This window comes from Sarcophilus harrisii, chromosome 1 (genome assembly GCF_902635505.1).
Source record: "Sarcophilus harrisii chromosome 1, mSarHar1.11, whole genome shotgun sequence".
Lineage (NCBI taxonomy): Eukaryota > Metazoa > Chordata > Mammalia > Dasyuromorphia > Dasyuridae > Sarcophilus > Sarcophilus harrisii.
In genome coordinates, this window is record NC_045426.1 from 219,199,422 (window position 1) to 219,222,755 (window position 23,334).

Below are 23,334 nucleotides of genomic sequence, written 5' to 3' on the forward strand. Positions count from 1 at the left end.
AATCTTCAGTTTAACTTATCTGTACATTACATTTATGTATCTCATAAAATCAGTGCTAAGTTTAAAAGCAAATTCTCAAATAAGGCAAATGAAACTTTTTTGTAGAAACTAAAGTAAACTTGCTATTAGAAAAAGGCCAATGTATGTTACTTGTATAACTAGTTCATTCGGAGATAAAAGATAAGAATTCTCTTAATTTAATAGTATGTGAATATTATTTATAAACTCTAAAGCAAAATACATACCTCATATTCTTTTCTGCAAACTTTGGAAATATCATTCTTAGAAGAAGCCTAAAAGTCAATAGATTTTTCATTAATTTTTAGGAAATGCTAAATACCACAAAACAAAACATAAAACATCTTAAGGTCAAAATGCTCACATGTCCTGACATAACAGCTGTACTGTTGACATTCATTAACAAAATATATGACTAAAGTTTAAAATCAATTCAGTAATGCTTTTAAGTAAATTTGTATTTTATTTGTCATGACAATATCTACATAATCAATGATAATATGTCCAAGATATATTACTAATTCAGTATGTTTATAGTATTTATTTTACTGAATTATGATTTTTGATGGAATTAAAGATAAAAATGCCAATACGTGGTATCCACATAGTTTTATCCTTGTAATAATTCCTGAGGTTCTCTGGTTTCCACAAACCAATTAGAACTTTATTAATTAAAAACCAAAAAGCACAAGGACAACTACAGGGACCATAAAATGTCACAAAAGACACTGTACTGTCTTTTAACCCAGTAAAAAACATTTAAATGAACTACCATCCAGCCCTCATTTTTACATATTGTCCACAAGGCCAGACTATCCTGTTAAAATTCAAGTATGGCACATTATGATGCACCACAAATCCCAAATCTTTAATACTCCCACCATCTACTTCCTTGCTCCTACTCAAATGCTGATGAATAGAGCTGGATAAAGGCCATATAACCAAGCTAACTGGATCCATTAGAAATTTCTGTTATCTAATGCCAGCTAGGTCTCCAACATAGCATAAGATTTATTAATTGATTCTCTATCTTATTCCTGACAGAAGCTATTCTTAACCTTTGCTTTTACCCTCAATCTTTATTCCTCTTTCTCATTCCCATCCCCTCAGTTGAGAATTCTGTCATATATTAGTGAGAATACAGAAACTATTTGCTGTGAGCTTCTTTTTCTTCCCTTTCTTTTGATATTATTCCCTGTTAGAGTCACTCTAATTTTATTTTAGACTTTGATGAAGAGGTGGTTAATTTCCTTTCTCAAAGCCAACCACCGTGATTCCATTCCCTCTTATTTTCTCCAGCCCCTTCTTGAGGACAAGGATTCCTTCCCTTTTTTGTGCGTGTGAATTTGAATTCCTCACTCCCAATACATTGTATCTGAAAAATGCACAACAAGGCTAGAAAGGTAGAATGAAGGTAGGCTGTAAAAGTCATTATATGGTAAATAGAGGATATTATATATCATCTAAGAGCACTAGGGAGTCCCTGGAATTTACTGAGAAAGGAAATGACAGATCTGTACTTTAGGAAAATCACATTGGCAGCTATGTGAAGAATGGATTGGAATGGAGAGCAACTTAAAGCAGGAAAATAAATGATGAGGCTGCTACCATAATCTAAGTGACAAATCAAAAAAGCCTAAAGCTTTTGCCTGAGCATAAAGGAGGTGATGGATGCCAGAGATAATGTAAAAGAAAAAAAGCTGATCAGTGGAACAGATTAAGTAAGGCTTTGAAGGAAACATGTTATTAATCTAATATTGAATCAATTTAAAAATAAAATTTACTTAAGACAGAATACATCACTGAATAAGAACCATTTGGAAAAATTGATAATAATTAGAAGCAGAACAGGTTTAGACTAGTGCTTATAACATATTCCATAATAAATTCCAAATGTATAAATGAGCTGAAGGCAATCATAAGTTTTACTATAAAGGTAATTAATATCCGAAGTAAAATATTATAATTAACATTTAAAAGTCAGAATAGAATAGATGATTATTTCTTTTCCATAGCAGCTATGGATAAGAAATGAATTCATAAATAACTATTTGTAAATATTACAAAGAGAATATTGTAAAGACTATTTTGATTTGACAAAAATAAAAGTTTTGGCACAAATAAAATACATAAACTTAGAACAAGAAAAGATATAGGAAAAGAGAAAAAATCTTTATATAAAGAATCATTGGTAAAAGTTTTGCATCTAAAATTTTCAGGAAATTGATACAAATATACAAGATGAATAGCCATATTCTAGTACATATATAGTCAGAGAATAAGGAGTTCTGAATATAAATGTAAATTATCATCACTTATTTTAATAGAACTCAAATCATTAATAATTAAATAAATAAAACTTGAAGCAACTCTGGTGTATCACCTCATACCCAACAAATAGACAAAATGGTAAAATTTGAAAAATTCAATGTTCAGAGGGATTCAGGAAAGCAGAACATTAATTCACTATTTGCAGAGTTGTGGATTTATCCAATTATTTTGTATACTGTTCTGATAATTATTGAATTAAAAGTGTAGAGTATTAGAAATAAGTTTAGTGTTATGTATGTGTAATGACTGATATTAATTGCCATTCTTAAAGATAAGGATTAATAATAATGAAATAAGGAAAGTTGTAATCCCTCTAACAAAACAAATAATTTGATTATGATGGAATATTTAAGTCAAATTTATCAATTAGAACCTTTACTGTAAATGGGATAAGCAGAAAAGTTTTTCAGAATAGATTACAAGAAATAATCCAATAATATGTTGCTTAGAAGAAATATGCTTCATTTAGAAATATATATTTAAATGGGGGAAAATGGACAACATTTTCCAAATTTCAGCTAACTCCAGAAAATTTAGAATTGGAATATCAAACAAATGTGAATTCAAATTATAAAATTTTACAAGAAATAAATAGGTAAATTGCATAATGCTTAAAATATCCTGACAGAGAAATCAATAAAAGCATCTATGTAACAATTGACATATCAACTAAAATTTCAAAAGAAAGATCAAGTGAGTTGCAAAGATAATTAGACGGAATTATCAGTGTTAAGAGGGAAATTTCAGCACTCTACTAATGAAATAATATATTTAAAAAATTTTAAAAATTAAGAAATTAGACTTCAAATGAAGTATTGGGAAAAAACTGCATTTGATTTTTATAAGAACTGAATGGAGAAGGGAGGAAATCTTTTTTTTTTCAAATATAAATTTGGAACATTTGCAAACCCTAATCACATTCTAGGATTCAAAGCAATTAATGCATACATTTTAAACATCAGAAAACAATAGAATAAAAATAATAATTAACAAGAAAAAATGTAGCAAAAGAAAACAAATCTACAAGTCAAAAAATCACTTGCCAATGTTGAATTAAAGAATAAATTACATTTAAAGTTATGACGATGCAAATGCAACATACCAAATTTTTGGAGTATAGTCAAATTAGGATTAAGAAGAATGCTTACATCAAAAAAAAAAAAAACTGTACGAGCTGAATTGTCAGGAAAAAAACAATTAAATTAAGTTAAATTAGGCAAACTAATACACTAAAAGCAAATACAAAAAATATGAAATTGTTAGACTGAAGTAGAAAAAAGTATCAAAATTTAAAATTTAAAAAGAATTAATAAGCAAAACATTAGAAGAGAAACCAAAACCAAGAAAGGGAAGATGAAATGAAAGAAAACACTTATCATAGAAATGGATTTTTGCAATGACAAAATTTTTGACCAGTTTTATAAATAATGTAGTTTGAATTATATGGAATAATAATTGGTTGAATAAGTTGAATATGTACACATATATATAAAAATTATTTATTCAGTTCTACAAGACTGCTTTGAATAGTATAGGTTAGAAAGAAACTTAAGCAACCCTTGATGCCACATGAATAGGGGGAATTACTATTACACAACTGAAAATGCAATGAGACACAAAGCAAAATGTTCAATGTGAGCAGTAAGAATCATGTAGCTCTTTCTATATCACATCGCAAGAACTATGATATGGGCAGGGGACAAAAGGCTTTTACAACTAACAGCTAAATATGTTCTCTACTATGCTTTTCCCAATAACTAGGAATTTAGGTTTTTAAAAAATTTTACCTGTTTACATGCCTGTCGACATTCCAAACCAATAGCAAGCTCACAACAGCCTAAACCAACCCAGCCATCAGACTTCTTAAAAACACCTTTAAGATAAAAATACACATATGTTTTCCAGTGATTTAAGTAACCACATTACAATTCTTTCAAATCCAAATGTAAGTGACAGTTGGCATTGTATATAATATTCCTTAAATATCAACCACTGAAATATAAATTTGGAAAAACTCTGAAAATTCCACCCTTTTCCATCTCTCAATTTTTAAAGGTGATGGAACTGCTTCTAATATTTTTAAGAATTATCTAATGATAATTCTTTTTATAATTTTCCTACAATTCTTCTTCATTACTGAGATCTTAATCATTTCTCACCTTTGGTGAATATATCACTCAGTAAAAGGATAAGAAGAGAAGTTAAAACTCAATTCACTCAGTTTTTAAATTCCTATGTCCTACTTTGAACCACTACTCCAAACCAATAGTGCTCTTTTCTTCATCTAATTTAATAGTACTTTGTACTCTTCTATGTACTTTTCATAATCTATGATGCAATTTTAAAAAAATTCCTTTAATGATCACAGATCATAGAATGGAAGATTCAAAATAGACTTTAGAAAACAACAATGAAAAGCTATTAGGATAGAATTAAAGAAAAAATTAGTAATTATGAAGAGAAATTACTGTACAGCTATTGAAAATTACACCTCCACATAAACATTTAAGATATGCCATAACTACATTTCTGTATAAAACACAAATAGATAACTATACTAAATTAAAATTATTCCACATATATGAAAAAGGTTCAGGAAATTTCAAAGGAGTAAATCATAGAGAAGTCTATCTGAAATTGTGTATCAATTACTACTAATATAATTAATTATGTTTTGTTTTTTAACAATCAAACACTGTAATAATCATGAGGATTTTTTGTTATTTTAAAAAGTGCAATAAATAGTCAAATGAAAAAAAGCAGTCAAATAATCAAATAAAACAATTCAACTTCCATAAAAGATTATATGATTACAGATCTAAATTGAAAATGACTTTAAAGTCTTGATCAAGTCCAACATTCTCCTCTCACTTTAAGGACATGAAAATTGAGGCCAAAAAGTTAAATGACTTGCCCAAATAATTATTATATGAGTACAAAGTAAAAAAAAAAATAATGCTAAAGTTTATCTTTACCTGGTAAAGAAGAGTTCATACAATTCCAAACATCAACCTAAAAATATATTTTATGCAAAAATAATTAGTGATTTTTTAAATAGCATTACAATTTTGAAAAAATATCCAACAGATGCTGACAATTTAATTATATCCAGATTAATACAATTCATTGTTGCAAAATCATATTCATTCCAGATTGAAATAATGGTTATTCTGATCATATTACTAAATATAAATAATCTTACTAAAAATTAGTAGGAACACTTCTTAAAACCTAGTGCCAGTAAGACCAATTGTCAGAACTAGACTAGGGAAAAAAATATGGCCTATTTTGTCTACTGCAAAATGAAGTTACACTGATAAAGGCTTTAAGTTTTTAAAAATCACAAAAGCACAAAAAATAAAACTAAAATACCAACTATTTAGCTACCAATTTAACATTTTTGATTATGTATGATTCCATGTCTGAAAAGAATCTCCAAAGGAGGCAATGGGATTCCTTGGTCTTGTCCCTGTAATGACACAAGCTGCTAGAAATAATGAAATATCTATAGCTATCTCAAGTATCAATGTCGAAGATGAAAAGGGACAAACAGCAAACCTATCTCCCCATGATAAGTAGAAAAATGAGAGAAAGTGTCACTATGAGAGATTACAAGCTAATAAATCTTGCCAGATTATTACTCTAAAACAAAAAAATTAGGCTCAAGTACCTAGTTATTACATCTGGGAAAATGGTAGAAAAATCAGGGTGATTTTATTGTTGGACCAACCACCTCCACTGATACAGATCAATAACATTCTGTGACAGAGTCTTAAAGAGCTGCCTGGGAGACTAAAAAAATATGTAATTTGCCTGTAGTTACAATGTCAGTATGTGTCTGAAGCAATATTGTTCTGAATCCTGGTCTTTGCTACTCCAGGTCTGAACTCTAACCACCACTGTGGTTAACTCTTCATGATTGTTCTAGTTTTCATAAAATTCCTCAAGATAAAATGGTATAAAATGAAAAATCATCACATTCAATTAATATTTCACATTAAAAATTCTATCATATTTGTAATTACAATTTTTAGAATGAAAAAGTGGGAGACTATGAAATAATCTCTTAACATAGTAATATATGTAGAAACTTTTTATTTCCACAAAGTTAAATCTAACATTTTGTTCAAAATATAAACCCCAAGCACATAAAATTGATAAGCCAGGGGAAAAGTGCTTCACTATTTGCTTAAGTTTTTTTTTAAAAAAAAAAAAAAAAAAGACTGACAGACAGATACCTGCCCTCTGCCCTACCTCTCTCCCATTCCCCCCATACTTAAATTAAAATAAGACATACCATTGATTCTGGGCAGTAACTTGGTGCTCTCTGCAAAAGATGTCTTAGACGAGATTCACTTTTTGACGATAAAATCTATTTGAGGAAAAAAAGGATCAATGCAACTAAACAAAACAAAACAAAAAACCCTCCATAAACTTTTGAGTTATCAGTCATCACATTTTTTTCTAGTTTCAATGAATGCTTAAGATCTTTATCCACTTTTCAAATACAGCTGCTTATATTAATTTTTAAACACTGTGCAATCATAAGTTAGGAAATAATAAGAAACACCATATGCTACAGTTTTGAGACATTGCTTTTAACTAGCCAATAATGGAAAAAAAAAAGGTGAAATATCAAAGCAACACTCTCCTATACAGTTCCATTAAACTGCTTTCAAAAAAAAAAATTTTAAACAGAAGGAAAAAAAATCTCCAAATTAATTGAAAATTATCTTAGGCTAATCTAAATAGAAATTAACCCTTTTTTCAAAGGAAATGTTATGAATTAGAGTAAAAAAGAAAAAAACAAACAATTATAAAGGATCACTTGTCAGTATAAAAAACATATTTAAGATTCAAAGAAATTAGTTTACTTTCAATCAAAATGGATCTATTCTGTGATCTCATAGATATGAGATTTCCTTAAATAATGTAGTTAACATGTCCATTCTACTCAATTTATGCAACTCTCATCCATTTTTTGCCACAGAAGGTCCCCCCAAAATATTTGTTTTCTTTTGCTATTGAGAACCTATCAGAGGAGCATGTCTACTGTCCTTTGGCACTGACATCAATGAATGCACTATTGATGAAATTGTTAACTGAATCAACTATTCTGCATAGCAATTTGGAACTATGCCCAATGCTTTATAAAACCATGCATACATACCCTTTGACCTACCAATACCACTAGTAGGTCTGTATCCCAAAAGAGATTAAAAAATAAAAAGGAAAAGAATCAATATGTACAAAAATATTTATAGCAGCTCTTTTCTAGTGGCAAAGAATTGGAAATTGAGAGGATGCTGAACAAATTGTGGCTTTATGTGATTCTGTTGAGATGTTATTGTGATATAAGAAATGATGAGTAGGATGAGCTGAGAAAAACCTGGGAAGACTTACATGACCTGATGCAAAGTGAAATGTCCTGTGTAAAAAGTAAAAATATTGTAATATGAGCTGCTGTGAATGACTTAGCTATTCCTAGCAATACAAGTATGAAGGACTTATGATGAAAAAAATGCTATCCATTCTCAGAGAATGTTGGTGCTAAATAAATGTTGTTGACTTACCTTGGCCAAGGATTTTATTAGGAAGAGGTGAGGAAAGGAGAGCTAAGATGGCAGAGAGGTGCCAGAAAATTGACTTGAGCTCTCCTTGTTTTCCCTTAGAAATAACAAGAAATCAAGGCTCTAAATGAATTCTGGAGTGACTGAACCCACAAAAATTCTGAGTGAAGCAATTTTCTAGCTTAAAACATCACAGAAGGACTTCAGGAAAGATATGTCTCACTTGAGTGGAGGGGGAGACCAGGCATGGTGCAGAAGGAATCTAATAGGAGGCTCTTAGCTATGGCAAAGACTAGCAGTGAAGGCCCTTTGGTTCTAATTCACCCAATCAGTGATTCAAAAGACCATCTGTAAGACCTCCAGCCCCAATGTAGAAAGAAAACTGTGAGCTCTCTCACAGGAAGCCAGGCCAATGCAGCTTGTTAGGGAAGTTACCAGCAACCTCTGGCCCCAGCATGGTAAGCTAGTAAGAGGTCTCTGTTCTCCTTGCAAAAGTAGCTTCAGACAGTGTGTCTTGTGACTAAGGGCAGAGCTAAATTTAAAAAAAAAATAAGCAAAGAGCGCCCTGACTATTAGAAAGTTATTTTGTGACAGGGAAGATCAGAACACAGTGAAGAGGAAGATACGGGCAAAATGTCTACATGTGAATCCTCAGAGGAATATATGAATTGGCTTCATGCTCAAAAAGTTCTTTCTCTTGGAAGAACTCAAAAAGAAAGTAAGCGTAAAAAATCAAGAGGGAAGAAAAATGAAGAAAAGAAATAAGAGCTATACAGGAGAATTATGAAAAAAAAGTTAACAGTCTGGGGAAAAAGAGCCAACAGCTTAGAAAAGGAATCACAAAAATATATTGAGGAAAACAACTCCTTTAAAAGACGAAATGGCCAAATGGAAAAAGAAATGAAAAAGCTAACTAAAGAAATAATTCATTAAAAATTAGAATTGGACATGTAGAAGCAAATGACTTGATGAGACATCAAGAATCAAACAAAACCAGAAAGATTAAAAAAAAAAAGAAACTGTAAAATACTTCATTGGGAAAACAACTGACCTGGAAAACAGATCCAGGAGAGATAATTTAAGAATTATTGGATTACGTAAAAGCCATGATCAAAAAAGACCCTCAACAAGATCTTTCAGGAAATAATCAAGGAAAATTGCCATGGTATCCTAAAACCAATAGACAAAATAATCATTGAAAGAATATACAAATCACTTTCTGAAAGAGACTCCCAAATGAAAACTCCAAGAAATATTGTTAAATTCCAGAATTCTCTCACTGGATTTAGCTCATGGAGGGAATAACATACACAATCAGTTGGGTATAGAAATTTATCTTATCTGATAGGGAGGTAGAAAGGGGAAAAGGAAAGAAAAAGGAAGAAGGAAGGCTGATAGAAGGGAAGAAAAAAGTAGAAGAGTAAAGGAGTAAGAAAGAGGGGACTGATAGAAGGGAGGGGAGATTGAGGGAGTTTGGGGTCAGAAGCAAAACACTAGTGAGGAGGGAAAAGGGTGAAAGGAGAGAAAACATATAAATGGGAAAAACAGGATGGAGGGAAAAACAGAGTTATAATTACCCTGAATGTGAATGGGATGAACTTTCCCATAAAATTGAAACAAATAGAGGAGTAGATTAAAAGCCAGAATCCAAAAATATGCTAATTACAAGAAACACATTTGAAACAAAGAGATATGCTTCAATATTTTTTTAGTCACAATGCCTGGAATACTCTCCTTCCTCATTTTTGTCTCTTTGAATTCTGGAGATGGAACAGAATATAGTGTGCTTCAGGTGAAGTTAAAAAAAAAAAAAAAGCAGGTAGTAATTTTGATCTCAGATAAAGCAAAAGCAAAAATAGATCTAATTTTAAAAAGATAAGGAAACTATTAAAGGGTACTATAGATAATAAAGAATTTATCAATACTAAAAATATATTTACCAAGTGGTATAATATACAAATTCTCAGCGAAGTTAAGTGAATTGCAGGAAGAAATCAACAGCAAAACTATACTAGTGGAGAATTTCAATCTCCCCCTCTGAGAATTCGATAAATCTAACCACAAAATAAATAATGAAGAAGTTAAGGAAGAGAATACAATTTTAGAAAAGTTAAATATTGTAGCCCTATGGAAAAACTGAATGGGGATGAAAAGGAATATACCTTTTTCTCAGTAGTATATGGCATCTACACAAAAACTATCACATATTAGAGTATAAAAACCTCACAATCAAATGTAGAAAGGCATCTTTTATGGGTCATAATGCAATAAAAATTACATAAAATAAAGTGCCATGGAAAATAGACCAAAAACTGATTGGAAACTAAATAATTTAATCTTAAAAAACTGAGGGAGGGTACTACAAATATAAGGGGCAGTCAATACAAAAACATGGAGACTAAAGATGGAGTACTATCTATAAAAAATAATAAGAAATCTTTGTGTTATCTATGAAAAACAGTAAGAAATCTAATTCTGATTCTATTGTAAAGGGAAATAATATGTAGTAGAGCTAGAAAAATAGGCTGAGTCAAAGTTATAAATAAAATACTGCTCAGCCTAACTATCCTAGCTGACTGAATATGGATCACAACATAGTATTTTCACTTTTTGTTGTTGTTCGCTTGCTTTTTTCTTTCCTCTCATCCCCCCCCCCCTTTTGATCTGATTTTTCTTGTGCAGCATGATAAATGTGAAAATATGTTTAAAAGAACTGCACATGTTGCAATTCTGTCAAGGGGATGGGGATGGAGGGAAGGGAGGGAGAAAAATTGGGAATACAAGGTTTTTCAAAGGTAAATGTTGAAAACTATCTTTGCATGTATTTTGAAAATAAAAAGCTATTATTGAGGGAAAAAATGTAATTGGACAAGCAGCTAGGTGGCTCAGTGGATAAAATACCAATCCTGGAGTCAGAAGGATCTGAATTCAAATCTGGCGTAAGACACATTACTAGTTGTGTGATGCTGGGCAAGTAGCTCAACACCGACTGCCATCAAAAAAAAAAAAAATGAAATTGGAAAATGTTTAATAAAATATATAAAAATGCATCACAATATAGATAATGTTAATTTATAGTTTTCTAAACCAATATACAGTCTACAAGGGTCTATTTCCATTTGAGTTTGACACCATTAGTATTCAAGGAAGCAGTCCAGTGAACAGAGAACCAAGAAAAAAATCTGTGTTTAAGACCCATTCTGGCCAAGTCACATTACTTATAAGTATCCTAGGCAATTAAAACTATAAATTTCAATTTCCTGGATTAGGAATTTCCTCATTCAGGAGTTCCACATACCTATTAAATAAATCAGGTCCAGCCCTTCTATCTGTCCCTATATACACTAATATATAGTTTACTGTATTCCCCAGACTTCTCTCTCCTAGAGGAATATAAATTCCTAGAAAGCAGGGACCATTTCAATTTTGTACCTTTTCTCCTCCACAGTACTAGTTGTACAGTATGTGTACTTTAAAATGTGTAACTTTAAAAAGCGCAAACTGAGTGTTTTAATATTTCTAGGAATTTTTTTTATAATTTTGATACATGTATATCTTGTTGGAAAGCCTTTAAGTAACATTTTGTGATACCCCCAAAATCCCATATCTTTTTTCAGAATTGTTGTCTAACCATGCCTCATATTTCTGAAGTTGATTGTTGTGTATCTAAATATAATTAACTTTTACCTCTATTGAATTTCATCTTATTTGTTGAAGACCAATGATTTAGTACTATCAAGATCCTTTTGGATATTTACTCTGTTATTCATATTTATTCCGTTATCTTAGCTACTCCTCCCAGGTTTATGTCATTTGTAAAGGTAATGAAGATGTAATTTTATTCTAAGTTATTTCCAAAAATGTTAAATGGCATAGTTCAACCAAGCAGAGATATCTAAGGTACTTCACTAGAAAACTTTTGCTATATTAAAACTGATACATTAATAACTGCTCTTTGAGTGCAGTTATCAAACTTATTCAGAATTCATTGAATAATATGAGTCACTTTAACAAAAATTTTGCTGAAATCCACATAAACTCTATCCCAAATTACCCTCACCTACAAAGCTTAGTAATATTGTCAAGAAAAAAAGGTAATGATGTTAATTTGGCATGATCTTTCTTGATGTAGCCCTACTGGTCAGTTTAGTTATCACTTCTCTTTGCAGATTTTTGATTACTAGAGTTTCAGTTATTAAGATCCTATATAAATAAATTCCTTGTTCCCTTCTCACTGAAAGAGATTCCTTGTGTCTTCAGAATTTCATTCTTAATTCCCATTCCTCCTAGGCTGACTTCCCTTATTACATTTTAGTTTCTGAGAGCCTATTTTTTTTTGCTTAAGTCATATCCACTCAAGCTATAATCAAGTCATGAGTTGTTATCTCATCATGTCTTAGTGATTCCTATGAGGTTGTATTTGCCATGAATTTCTAAGTTCCCACCTCACCCTTAAAAAAATTTCTACCTCTTTATATTTAGTGAAGCAGATTCTTAAAGAATAGACATGCAAGTCATCACTGAGTCAGGATTCGAAGTTTTATATAACTGTCTCTACAAGTATTATACAAGCTTACCTGTACACAAACATCCCGGCACATTAGATTATCCTTTGCATGATAACAACATAAGGCACCTAGGGAGAAAAAAAAATAGAATTCTCACTCTTCCAAACTATTACATAACTAAATACACTCACATATAGCTACAATAAACACTCCACCTTGAATTAGAATACCACAAATAACATTTTTAAAAATGACATTATTCTCAGTTTTAGAAAAATCCATAAAGACTGGCATTGTTATCAATTCTCTTACCATCAGAGTCTTTGGCTAGCTCATCAATGTATTTCTTAAAAAATAGTAGCAAAAATGAATACAACACAGCAGCTGTGATGAGATCAAAATACTGCAGGCCTATCATCTCTCTATTAATACAGCCCAAAATGAATTTGATATGAAAACAATGTAAAATCACAAAATGACAAGAGATAATTAAATGACAGAAAAAAGTATATATGTGTGTGTGTGTGTGTGTGTGTGTGTGTGTGTGTGTGTGTACTTAAAGAGCAAACAAGGAAATTTTTGGAAAACAGGACTCTGAAGTGAAATTTTACTATATTTACATGTTTTTATATTTTATAAAATGCCTTTCCAAACTCCATGTTACTTAATATCTCTATCTCACTTTCCTCATTAAAATATAACGTATACATCCTCCCTAAAAATATTAGACTAAACAACAAAAGAAACAACTAAATACTGCATCCAAAGAAGAGACTGTAAACATCCAATTGGATTTTTGAATCATCCTGAGAACTTAACACACTGAGACCTTTTTAATATGATTTGTAAAATCACAAAATTTCAGAGGTAAAAAAGTCTCAGAAGTCAACTAGCCTGACATGAAACATCCCAAGAAATGGTTATCCAGACGAATCCTCTTAGTAGCAACAGGAAACTAGTTTGTCTCTGAAAAAAAAAATCCATATACCTTTGTCCTGCTCTAGTTGTTACAAATTTTTTCTTTATATTGAGCCAAAATTTATCTCCCTCAAACTTCTATCCTACTGGTCCTAAATCTGCTTACCTGTACAAGACTTTTCCACATGACAGACCTTCTAATATTTTAAAATAGCTAAGCCTTTTTCTTCTCCAGGAAAAGCATCCTTAATTCCTTCAAATGTTTATTAAAATGGCATGGTTTATTCATTATTTTGGGCATGTTCATGGGTATTCTTAAAATACCATATCCTGTAATACTCTAGAAATTGCTCTGACAGTGACTTTATAATCTACCCACATTCTAGAAACATTAACTTTTTTTTTTGACTACCACTTCAAGGTACTTATTATCTTCTATTGCACAGGAAATCTAGAATTTCAAAGTGTGAACAAAGTTGAATTATTTATAAAACACTTTTAGCACCTCAAGAAAAATAAATCTATCAACCCATTACATAAATTCCAGTTCAAATATAATGATCTCAACTGGTACTAGCAATAGCCAAGATGATGAAGTTGCAAAAAAGAAAACATTGAGCTTTGCCCACTACTTCTCTAGATCCAGAAAACACACTGAGGCCTGATTAAGAAATCCAAGGGGAAAAAAATCACAGAATCATTTTTACTGACTAGAATAGGAAGATACAGAGAAAAATGAGGATAGGATCTGACCAGGAGCTAATCAAACTCAATAGCCCCGAACAAGATGAGTTTTGCACCAGGGCAAAAAGGAAACTAATAAGCATTTATTTAGCATCTACTATATGCCAGGCACTGTACTTTAAGCACTGCACATGTTATCTCATATGATCCTCACAACATCCTTGGGAAGTAAGTAGTAGTAGTATTCCCATTTTAGAGTTGAGGAAATTAGGCCAGGCAATGGTTACTTAACTTGCCAGGGTAACTCAGCTTGCAAATGTCTGTTTGCCACATTTGAACTCAGGTCTTCCTGATTCCAAGTCTACTGCCTTATTCACTCTGCTACCTACCTGCCACATCTCAGATCCTAGGTTTCAGATTCAACATAAAGGCGCCTAACCTTGTGTAACAATAAACTGGCAGCTCTGTTACTCCCTACCTAGTTCAGTCTTAGATCTGGAATAGACTGAGGAGAGAACTTGCACCTAAGAATTGTATTCTAGGGTGAGGATCAATCATGAGCTCTAGGTTAAACAAGGACTAAATTCAGAAGAAGCAGTTGTATTACTTGGACCCCAGAAGTGGAACAGGATTCCCATTCCAGCTTCTAGACCACTGTGAAATCTGTGGAGGAATAAAAAGAGAAGGAATTATAAGCTAAGGTTGAGTACTTGAATTGTCACTATGAACTATCAGGATTTTCCAGCTGGCTGATCATGGCTGAGTCCAGTAGTAGTCTTCCAAGCTCCCACTGAGTTAAAACCACAAGTCTATTTCTCAGACCAGGAGGGCAGTAACCAGACTTTGCCCTGGACCAGACCACAAAAAGCATGCAGATTTCCAACCTGAACTGTCCCCTGAGATCCTTGAATACAAAACTCAATATCCTAAAAAAAAATAGCAGAAGCAGCCCAGACATTCTCTCCAAAAGTATATAAAGCTTGGTCTTAATATAAAGTGCAAAGTCAGGAAGTAGGTTAGAAGAATGAGCAAACAAAAAATCCCACCATAAAAAGCCATCATAAAGATACTCAAGACAAACCCAAAAGAAAGTAATTCCAAAAATTACAAAGTCTCAAAGAGTTAAAATGTGTTTTGTTTTGTTTTTTGTTAAATGAAATGAAAATGTAGGGATGGTGGGGAGGGTGTTTGGAAGAGAAATAAGAGCCAAGAGAAGACAGAATTAGAAAGAGAATTAACAGCTTGGCACATGATACAAAGCCTTGCCCAAGTAATAAATCCCTGAAAATTCTCAACTGGACCAAATAGAAGCCAGTGACTTCATAAAACAAGAAAAGATATTTTAAAATAAAGTCAAAAGACTGAAAAAAGAAGAAAATATAAATTATCTCATAGTCAAAAACCAAACCAAAACAAAATCAATCTCTTGTCCTGGAAAAAAAAAAAAAGATTGAGGAGACACCATTTAAGAATCATTGGACTGCCTGAATATCATGTCCAAAAGAGCACAGGCAACACATTTTAAGAAATCATAAAAGAAACTGCTCAAATATTTTAGAGTCAAAGGACAACGAGGAGAAAAACCAAAACCCAATGGTCAGCTCCTAAAACAAACTCCTAATGAAAACTCCTAGAAACAATGTAGCCAATAATCCAGAGCTTCCAAGTCAAAGAAAAAATAATGCAGTTAGAAATAGTTCATGTATCAAGGAGCCATAACCAGGATCCCATAAAATTTAGTATCTACTCTAAGAATAGAAATAGAAAGCTTGGTATACTATATTACAGAACATAAAAGATATAGCTTACAACCAAGAAACAGTCAGTAAAACTAAATGTAATCATAGAAGGGGAAATGCACTTTAATGAACTTTAGGACTTCTAAACATTTCTGATGAAAAAATGATAGTTGCACAGAAACTCTGAAGTGCAAACACAGGAGTCAGGAGAAACAGAAAAAGGTAAATATGAATAAGCAATCATAAATGACTAAATGAGGATAAATTATTTATATTGTAATAATATAAGGAGAGAAAACATATTTAAAATCTTCGTGAACTCTGTCATCAGGATGTAATTAAACAGAAGACCTGTGGCTATTATGTCCTGATGATCTTAATAGAATAGAAAAGAAGGAAAAGAAAAATATACTGAGGGTGAGAGATGGAAGGAAGGAAAGGAAGATTAGGGAAAATTAATATAATCAAAAGTGTGCAAATAGAAGTTTATTTAAAGAGGGAGGAAAGGATAGGGAAGTGGCTGAGATGCAAACCTCACTTTTATCTGAACTCATCTATGATAGGAAGAATACACATAGACATAATAGATATTCTAAGATATATTTCATTCAACAGAGAAACAGGAGAGAAAAGGAAGAAGGGAAAATAAAAGAGAGGGTAGAGTAAGTGAGGGATTTAGTCCTAAGTAATCTAAATTCTCAGACTGTACAAAAATATTTATTGCTCATTTTGAGGCAGTAAAGAATAGGAATCTAAGAGATATCCATCAATTGGGTAATAGCTGAATAGGTTATGGCAATATAAAAGTGATAGAATACTAGTGTGCTATAATAAGTGATGAAGATTAGTTTCGAAGAAACCAAGGAAGACTTGTGAACAGATACACAATAAAGTTAGCAGAGCCAGGAGAACAATTTTTACAATAAGATAAAAGTGAATGAATTAAGATATCTCACCAACATAGTAACCAACTACAATTCCACAGGACTTATGATGAACATGTTTCTCACATCTTCTGATAGAGAAATAAAGGACTCACAGGACAAAATAGAGAATATGTACATATCCTCCATTATATATTGAAAAAATGGTTTTAAAAATTGTGAACAAGAAAAAAGGAAAATGAAAGGAACAAATATTTAGTTCCAGCAGCAGTCTATGTCAATTAACTAAAGCTAAGCCTACGTAAATTTGGAAAAATCCATTGCCACTAAGTTCGCCATCACAAGATAAATTATTTAGCCAGAACAATTCATGAAACAAACAAAACAAAAACGCCACACAGAATATCCTTCCATATGTTGTTGTTCCCTTCTGCTTCTAACTGTAACAAGGTCGGAGTTATAGAAAAGGAGATAGAACAAACAATACAGTAAATTAGTTTTTAGACCATCTATAAACAACTTTGGTATTCAATATAAGATCTTTGTCCAATGACCAAGATGACTTATTTCTGGAGAAAGTAAACCTTAACAATCATAGGTATAAGATTGGAAGGGACCTTAAAGGCCATCTGGTTCAAATTTCTCATTTCATAGATAGATAATCATTACAAATAAAAATAACTAATTGTTCCTTAGAACAATCTTATGTAAGGAAATTACATCTAAAAGTAATATAAATGAAGGTGGCGGTTGATGTCTTTTGACTCATGTGTAAATTGGATATCTCTTCCAGAGCTACCACAATGGCATGATAAAGTCAAGACGAGTGATGATGACTCAAGATGCAGGGAATAACCTTGGTGTCTTGTCTAAGCTCAAAGTGCTCCACAATACTTGCCTTCATGGCTATTGGAACAAACTGTTCTCATCTGTCCATTCCACCAGGGGTAGACATTCCCCCCCCAACAGGGTTTGAGACCTCTTGGTTACTCTCAACATGCTTTAGCCCATCTGCTGAAATGGTTTACCCCCAAAGTGTGGCCAGTGTGCATGCTAAAGCTTCTTAGAGCAACAGGTGAGAGTTACGTCGATCAGGAGGACACCAAAAATAGTGAGAACCCTTGTAAAGACACAGTGATAATGAGTCCTTAACAAGTGTTTCATTCATTCATTCATTCATTCTTTGGGAGGTTTTTATTCTACTTAAATGAAAGGTCCTGTCAGTTCAGGTAAAAAGTTAATGAAGGCCTGAACTGTATTGAATGAGTAAACAGAAAAAAAGTAGACAAGAGGCATTGTGGAGGTAGAACAACAATATTTACTGACTTGACTACATGGAGGTAGGATGAATACAAAATTGAGAGGGAAAAGTTGAAGGTGATAATAAGATTTCAAATCTGAGTACCTATTAAGTTAATATTCCTCTCAACTAAACAACTAAGTCTGAGGAAGAATCAAGTTTAAAGGGATAATGAATTCTGCTTTGGACATGTTATGTCTGAGGTGCCAAGGGAGATGATTAACAGTGAGATATTGATGTGGGTGTAAGGTTCAGGATAAGAGTTGGATGTATATTAACCTTCATATAGGTCTTTAGGAGCATATATTCAGAGGTTAAAAGAATCTAGAAGGTCATGTACTCTGAATTCTTCAGTTTATAAATAAGAAAACTGAAGGCCAGGGATGTTGATCTATCCAAGATCAGTAAGGCAAGATTTAAATCCATATCCTTTGGCTCTAGAGAAGATGAAATTATCATGAAAACACTTCAGAATGAACTTTGTTCATGCTCCTATTATTTAAATCTTGTTCATCTTTCAAGCAAGCTCTGCTTCCCACAGAAAGCTTTCTCATATGAATCCTACTTCAAATTTGATCTCTCCAATAGTTTCTGAACTATTAATCCATATGATCCCATCATTTTGTTGTAACTATCCTATGTGTTTTTCATGTTAGTTTTACTTCCTTTGGTTATATAGGTGTTTTGAATGAAGCAATCAAATCTAACACTTATTTTGTATTCTTTGTTCCAAACCCCAGCTTTTTCCCTTCCCCTCCTAAAAGCCTACCAGAATTTTAGGTAGATAGAATGGTAAATATTCAATAAATAATTGATTAGTGATATCACTTGGTTTTATTTAGGATCTTCTAGAGAGGATAATTTATCTATAATACTTTTTAAAGGGTAATTTTATTTCCCTATTGTGATAAAATTATTTCAAGTAAAAGTCTTCCAACCTCTTCTACTCACCTACTGAGATACTGCTATCTATCCAACACTACAGTTAATACACTTAACAATCCACTTTTCTTAAAGACCAATTTTCTGTATATTTGGAGCACCTAGGTTCTGATTTAAATCACTTAAGTATTTTAGAACGCAATTTGGAGTTATGTTAGAAAAACTTTTAATTTGTTCATACCCTTTGGTTCAATAGAGTGTTGTTATATGAAGGAGATTATTGCCAGAAAACATATTTACAAAACTATGCCAAAAAGCTTTATTTGTGACATTAAAAATTCAGAAACAAAATATGTGCTCAAGGACTACTGAATGGCTGAACTGTAATACATGACTATAAAGGAATAGAACTACATTGTAAGAAATATTAATTTGAAGAATTCAAACCAACTGGAAATACTTATATGACATTACAAACTGTAAAGAAAGCAGAGCCAAAAATGACAAAATACAACTACAGTAGTTTATTAAATAAAGATTTATGTACAACAAAACTGATCAATGTTAGAATCATACTATCAAATTTCAAAAAATAGCCCTCCTTTCTTTTAATATTCTATAAACTGTTTTCAAGGAATGTACTTTTAAAGAGGGGATTTATCTGGGATTTCTGTTGGGAAATGTCTACTGTGTCAAAAACAAAATTGTACCAATAAAAACTTGTAAAAAGGGGTAAATAGAAAAAAAGGTCACATGAGACATTTTCTTTCTTCTAATAATTAATCAGGGTTTTGCCTGAAGTAAATTTTCAAGTTGGAAATTATTAGACAATACTCTCAAGAGCTATGAGTTTTATTAGACAATGCTCTCAAGAGCTATGAGCTTTATTAGACAATCCTCTCAAGAGCTATGATCTTTATTAGACAATGCTCCCAAGAACTATGATCTGCCTTAGAGGTTATATAACCTGGCTATAACTAAAATACACAGAACTTTTGCCACGCTTCTAGCAACTTCTAAAAGACACTTTAATTGTGTAATCTAAACAATTTCCTAGATTTTACTAGTTATGATTTCTAATATGAAAGACTTCATTGTACAAAGAACTACAATTTTCTACTACTTTAATTCCCTCTAATGCCAGAGGATCTTGCAAGAGGATCATAATCACAATTCATCTCTCTAGACATTTGGTTTTCCTCTCAAATTATGTAATACTAAACCGTTTCCCACATTTCTATTCTCTGTACTACTCTATTTCAGAATTTCTCTGAATTTTAATAGATAGTACCTCAAGCTCTATTCCAAACTAACTCTAACTTTATAGCAAACACCCTAAGTGAAACCAAAACTCATTGTTGTCAGAAAGTTTACCCCCCTCAAACAATAACAACATGCTAGGATTCTCCCTCAGTTCAAAGTCTTTAAGAACAGAGCAATAAGCAGTAAAATTTCTTTCTTTTTTGTTAGGGGACCGGCAAAGGTTGTTTCAGATCAAGAGGAAAAAAGTCATTCCTTTGGAAATACAAATAGCAAATCCTTCTACTCCTTGGCCAGAATGAGGATAAACAGATGTTCAAACGTAGGGGTTCTTTCTTTTTCTTTTTTAGTCTGGGGAGGATTCCCCTTAGCAGTCCAGAGAATCCTGTGGACTGCTCCCTTCTCAGAATCATGTTTTTAAATCACTGAAATTTAAGTTAATTTCAGCAGGATTTTAGGGAAAATAAATACTTTACTTTTCCCTCCATCCTAATTCGTTAACCCAAGGTTAAGAATCTCCTTAAGTCAGTCCAGCTACTAACCCAGGTACTGTGTTAAACACTAGGGATACAAAGAAAGGCAAAATAAAGTCCCTGCTCTCAAGGGGCTCTAATGAGGAAGACAACACGAAAATAGCCAGGTAAAAATAGGATATACAGAATTTCTTAAAAGTTTTAAGAAAGCTGAAGGTTGCACGAATACTTTTGGGACACTCTGATTACAGGATAAACTGGAGATCACCTCAGAAAAAAAAAAAACCCTAAGATAATTTGGGCAAAAATGAGGGAAAGCTTGCAAAAAAAAAAAAAAAAAAAAAAAGGTTTTAACGCGGACGGAGAGAAAGACAGGAGAGATGGAGATGTGGTGGAGGGAAAGGAGTGAATTTCTGGAACCGGGGGTAGGGGCTGAGGAGGTGGGGGAACGGCCAGGAAAAAAGCTCGGAGGTGGGAGATGGAGGTTCGCGTAACAAGAACTGCTAGAGAAGAAATGGGGGCAAAGCATCGGCCCACCGTAGTCCCGCTTCTCCTACCACGGGAGGCCTAGCTCAGCATCCCAAGAGGTCAGGACCACCCCACCCTCACTCTCTCACTGCTTCCCTCAGGCGGCGACAGGCGTGGGCCTGGGTCGGAGCGGTCCATGTGCGACCGAGGATCCAGGGGACTATTCGCCATTGCCCAGAGGGTCCCGGCCGGGGCCCCCTCCGCCATGTTGGTAAAGTCTTACGGAAGGGGTCTGGCCCGAAAGCCCCTTCAACTCACCAGAAGTGCCAGGGACCAGTCCCACGGCGGCCTCCGCCACAGCCGCCGCCGCTGCCGCCAGGAGGAAGACTATAGAGTAGCGCGGGGCCGGGACCGCCGCCTCTTCCTCCATAACGTGGGCTAGGCTGGGCCGGGCCAGGCTGGGCCGGGGATCCAACCGAGCGGCTTCTCCCCTCGACCCAGACTGGCCGCTGCAGCCTCAACCTTCAGGAAGGGGCTCCACCCCCTCCCTCCCTCTGATTGGCCCCACCCTGCGGCCGCGCGGAGATTCCTAACAGTCCAGGCTGCTGGAATGCGCCCCAAAGTGGAGGGCGGGTGGGAGGCAAGGGAGGGTCTGGTCTGTTCTTTGTTGCGGGTACCCGTCCCGGCACGCGCGCTTCTCTCCTCTCTCACGTCTGTTTCCGCACACCCTGAATTTCTGCACCATCCAGAGGTCCATCTCATTTCAGAGCTTGCGGGGGCCAGGGCAAGGGAGGGAACTATCAAAAAGCTTGGAAGGAGAACCAAGTTTTCAAACTAATTTCTTCCATTGACAGTTTTGATTTTTCATGTGATTATTTATTTTTGCATGTGTGCTTCTTGCAGACTGGAACCGTATTTTGCCTGTCTTTGTACCCCCGGCACTTTGCGCATTTAGTGCTCGGCACATAATAAACTCCTAATAGATGCTTGTTGATTGTTGAATGACTAAACTATTCCAAGTTGTTGAGTGTTTCAATACAGTAACCTTTAAAAAAAAAAAAAAAAGGTAAACAGGATAGTATGAAGTAGATGATTCCTGACTTATGCTCCTGACCTTTCCTTAAAATCTGTGCTTTCTCATCGAAATCTCCTGTACAAGAATTCAAGTAACAAAGATATTTATTAAGTCTACTGTAGACTTTATCTCACAAAAAAAAAAAAAAATGCAAAAAGCTCAAAAGATGCAATAATTCTGGCTTGTTTTGCAAACACAAAGGATATGGGAGTGGCTGTGAATTGGATTTTGAAGACATCTTTCTTTATGTTACATGTATGGAGCTGAGCTGTGCTAATTTTGATGGGCTATGAGTACTATGGTTCAGTGATGAGAACTTAGTGGAAGAATACAGCAATTCCTTGGTTTCCCTGGCAGCAACAGAGATGTGGAATGATCAAAAGAAGATAGGTCAGAAGAGCTGCTATGGAATGAAATGTACTGCCCAGACAAGTCCAAACTTGGGCCTCAGGCCCCTGTCTGCCTCTGCTGTTTGTGTTATTATTTTTTTTTCTCTTAGAAGTCCAACCAATACATAGTTGATGGAGTTGTGAACTGATCCAACCATTCTGGAGAGCAATTTGGAACTATGCCCAAAGGGCTATCAAACTGTGCATACCCTTTGATCCATCGGTGTCTCTATTGGGTCTGTATCCTAAAGAGATCATAAAAAATGGAAAAGGACCCACATGTGCAAAAATGTTTGTGACAGCCCTTTTTGTAGTGGCAAGGAACTGGAAACTGGTCACTAGATGCCCACCAGTTGGGGAATGGCTGAATAAGTTGTTATTGTTCTGTGGAATAAAATTGTTCTGTAAAAAATGATCAGCAGGATAATTTCCAAAAGGCTTGGAGAGACTTAGCACCGATGCTAAGTGAAGTGAGTAGAACCAAAAGAACATTTTACATAGTAACAACAAAATTATGTGATGATCAATTCTGATGGACTTGGCTCTTTTCAACAATGAGGTAATTCAGGCCCAATTCCAATGTACTTGTGATGAAGAAAACCAGCTGCATTCAGAGAGGGGACTATGGGAACTGAATGTGGATCACACCATAGTATTTGCATATTTTGTCATTGTTTGCTTGATTTTTTTCTTTCTTTCTCATTTTTTCCCTTTTTGATCTGATTTTTCTTCTGCAGCATGATAAATGTGGAAATTTGTATAGAAGAATTGCACATGTTTAACATATATAGGGACTGCTTGCTATCTAGGGGAGAGGGAGGGAGAAAGGAGGAAG

At 33.7% G+C, this 23,334-nt stretch overlaps 1 protein-coding gene across 1 annotated transcript in view; it reads right to left on the reverse strand.

The window, feature by feature from the left end:
* RECK (reversion inducing cysteine rich protein with kazal motifs) overlaps positions 1 to 21,680 on the reverse strand; it is a 71,567-nt gene extending 49,887 nt beyond the window's left edge. The window contains exons 1-6 of the mRNA XM_031937277.1: positions 21,354 to 21,680; positions 12,497 to 12,555; positions 6,647 to 6,721; positions 5,325 to 5,361; positions 4,137 to 4,222; positions 246 to 293 (exon numbers count right to left, since the gene is read on the reverse strand). Coding sequence (XP_031793137.1) covers positions 246 to 293; positions 4,137 to 4,222; positions 5,325 to 5,361; positions 6,647 to 6,721; positions 12,497 to 12,555; positions 21,354 to 21,465 — 417 coding nt within the window. The 5' untranslated portion in view covers positions 21,466 to 21,680. The remainder of the gene's footprint in view (positions 1 to 245; positions 294 to 4,136; positions 4,223 to 5,324; positions 5,362 to 6,646; positions 6,722 to 12,496; positions 12,556 to 21,353) is intronic.
* Between the last annotated feature and the right edge of the window lie 1,654 nt (positions 21,681 to 23,334).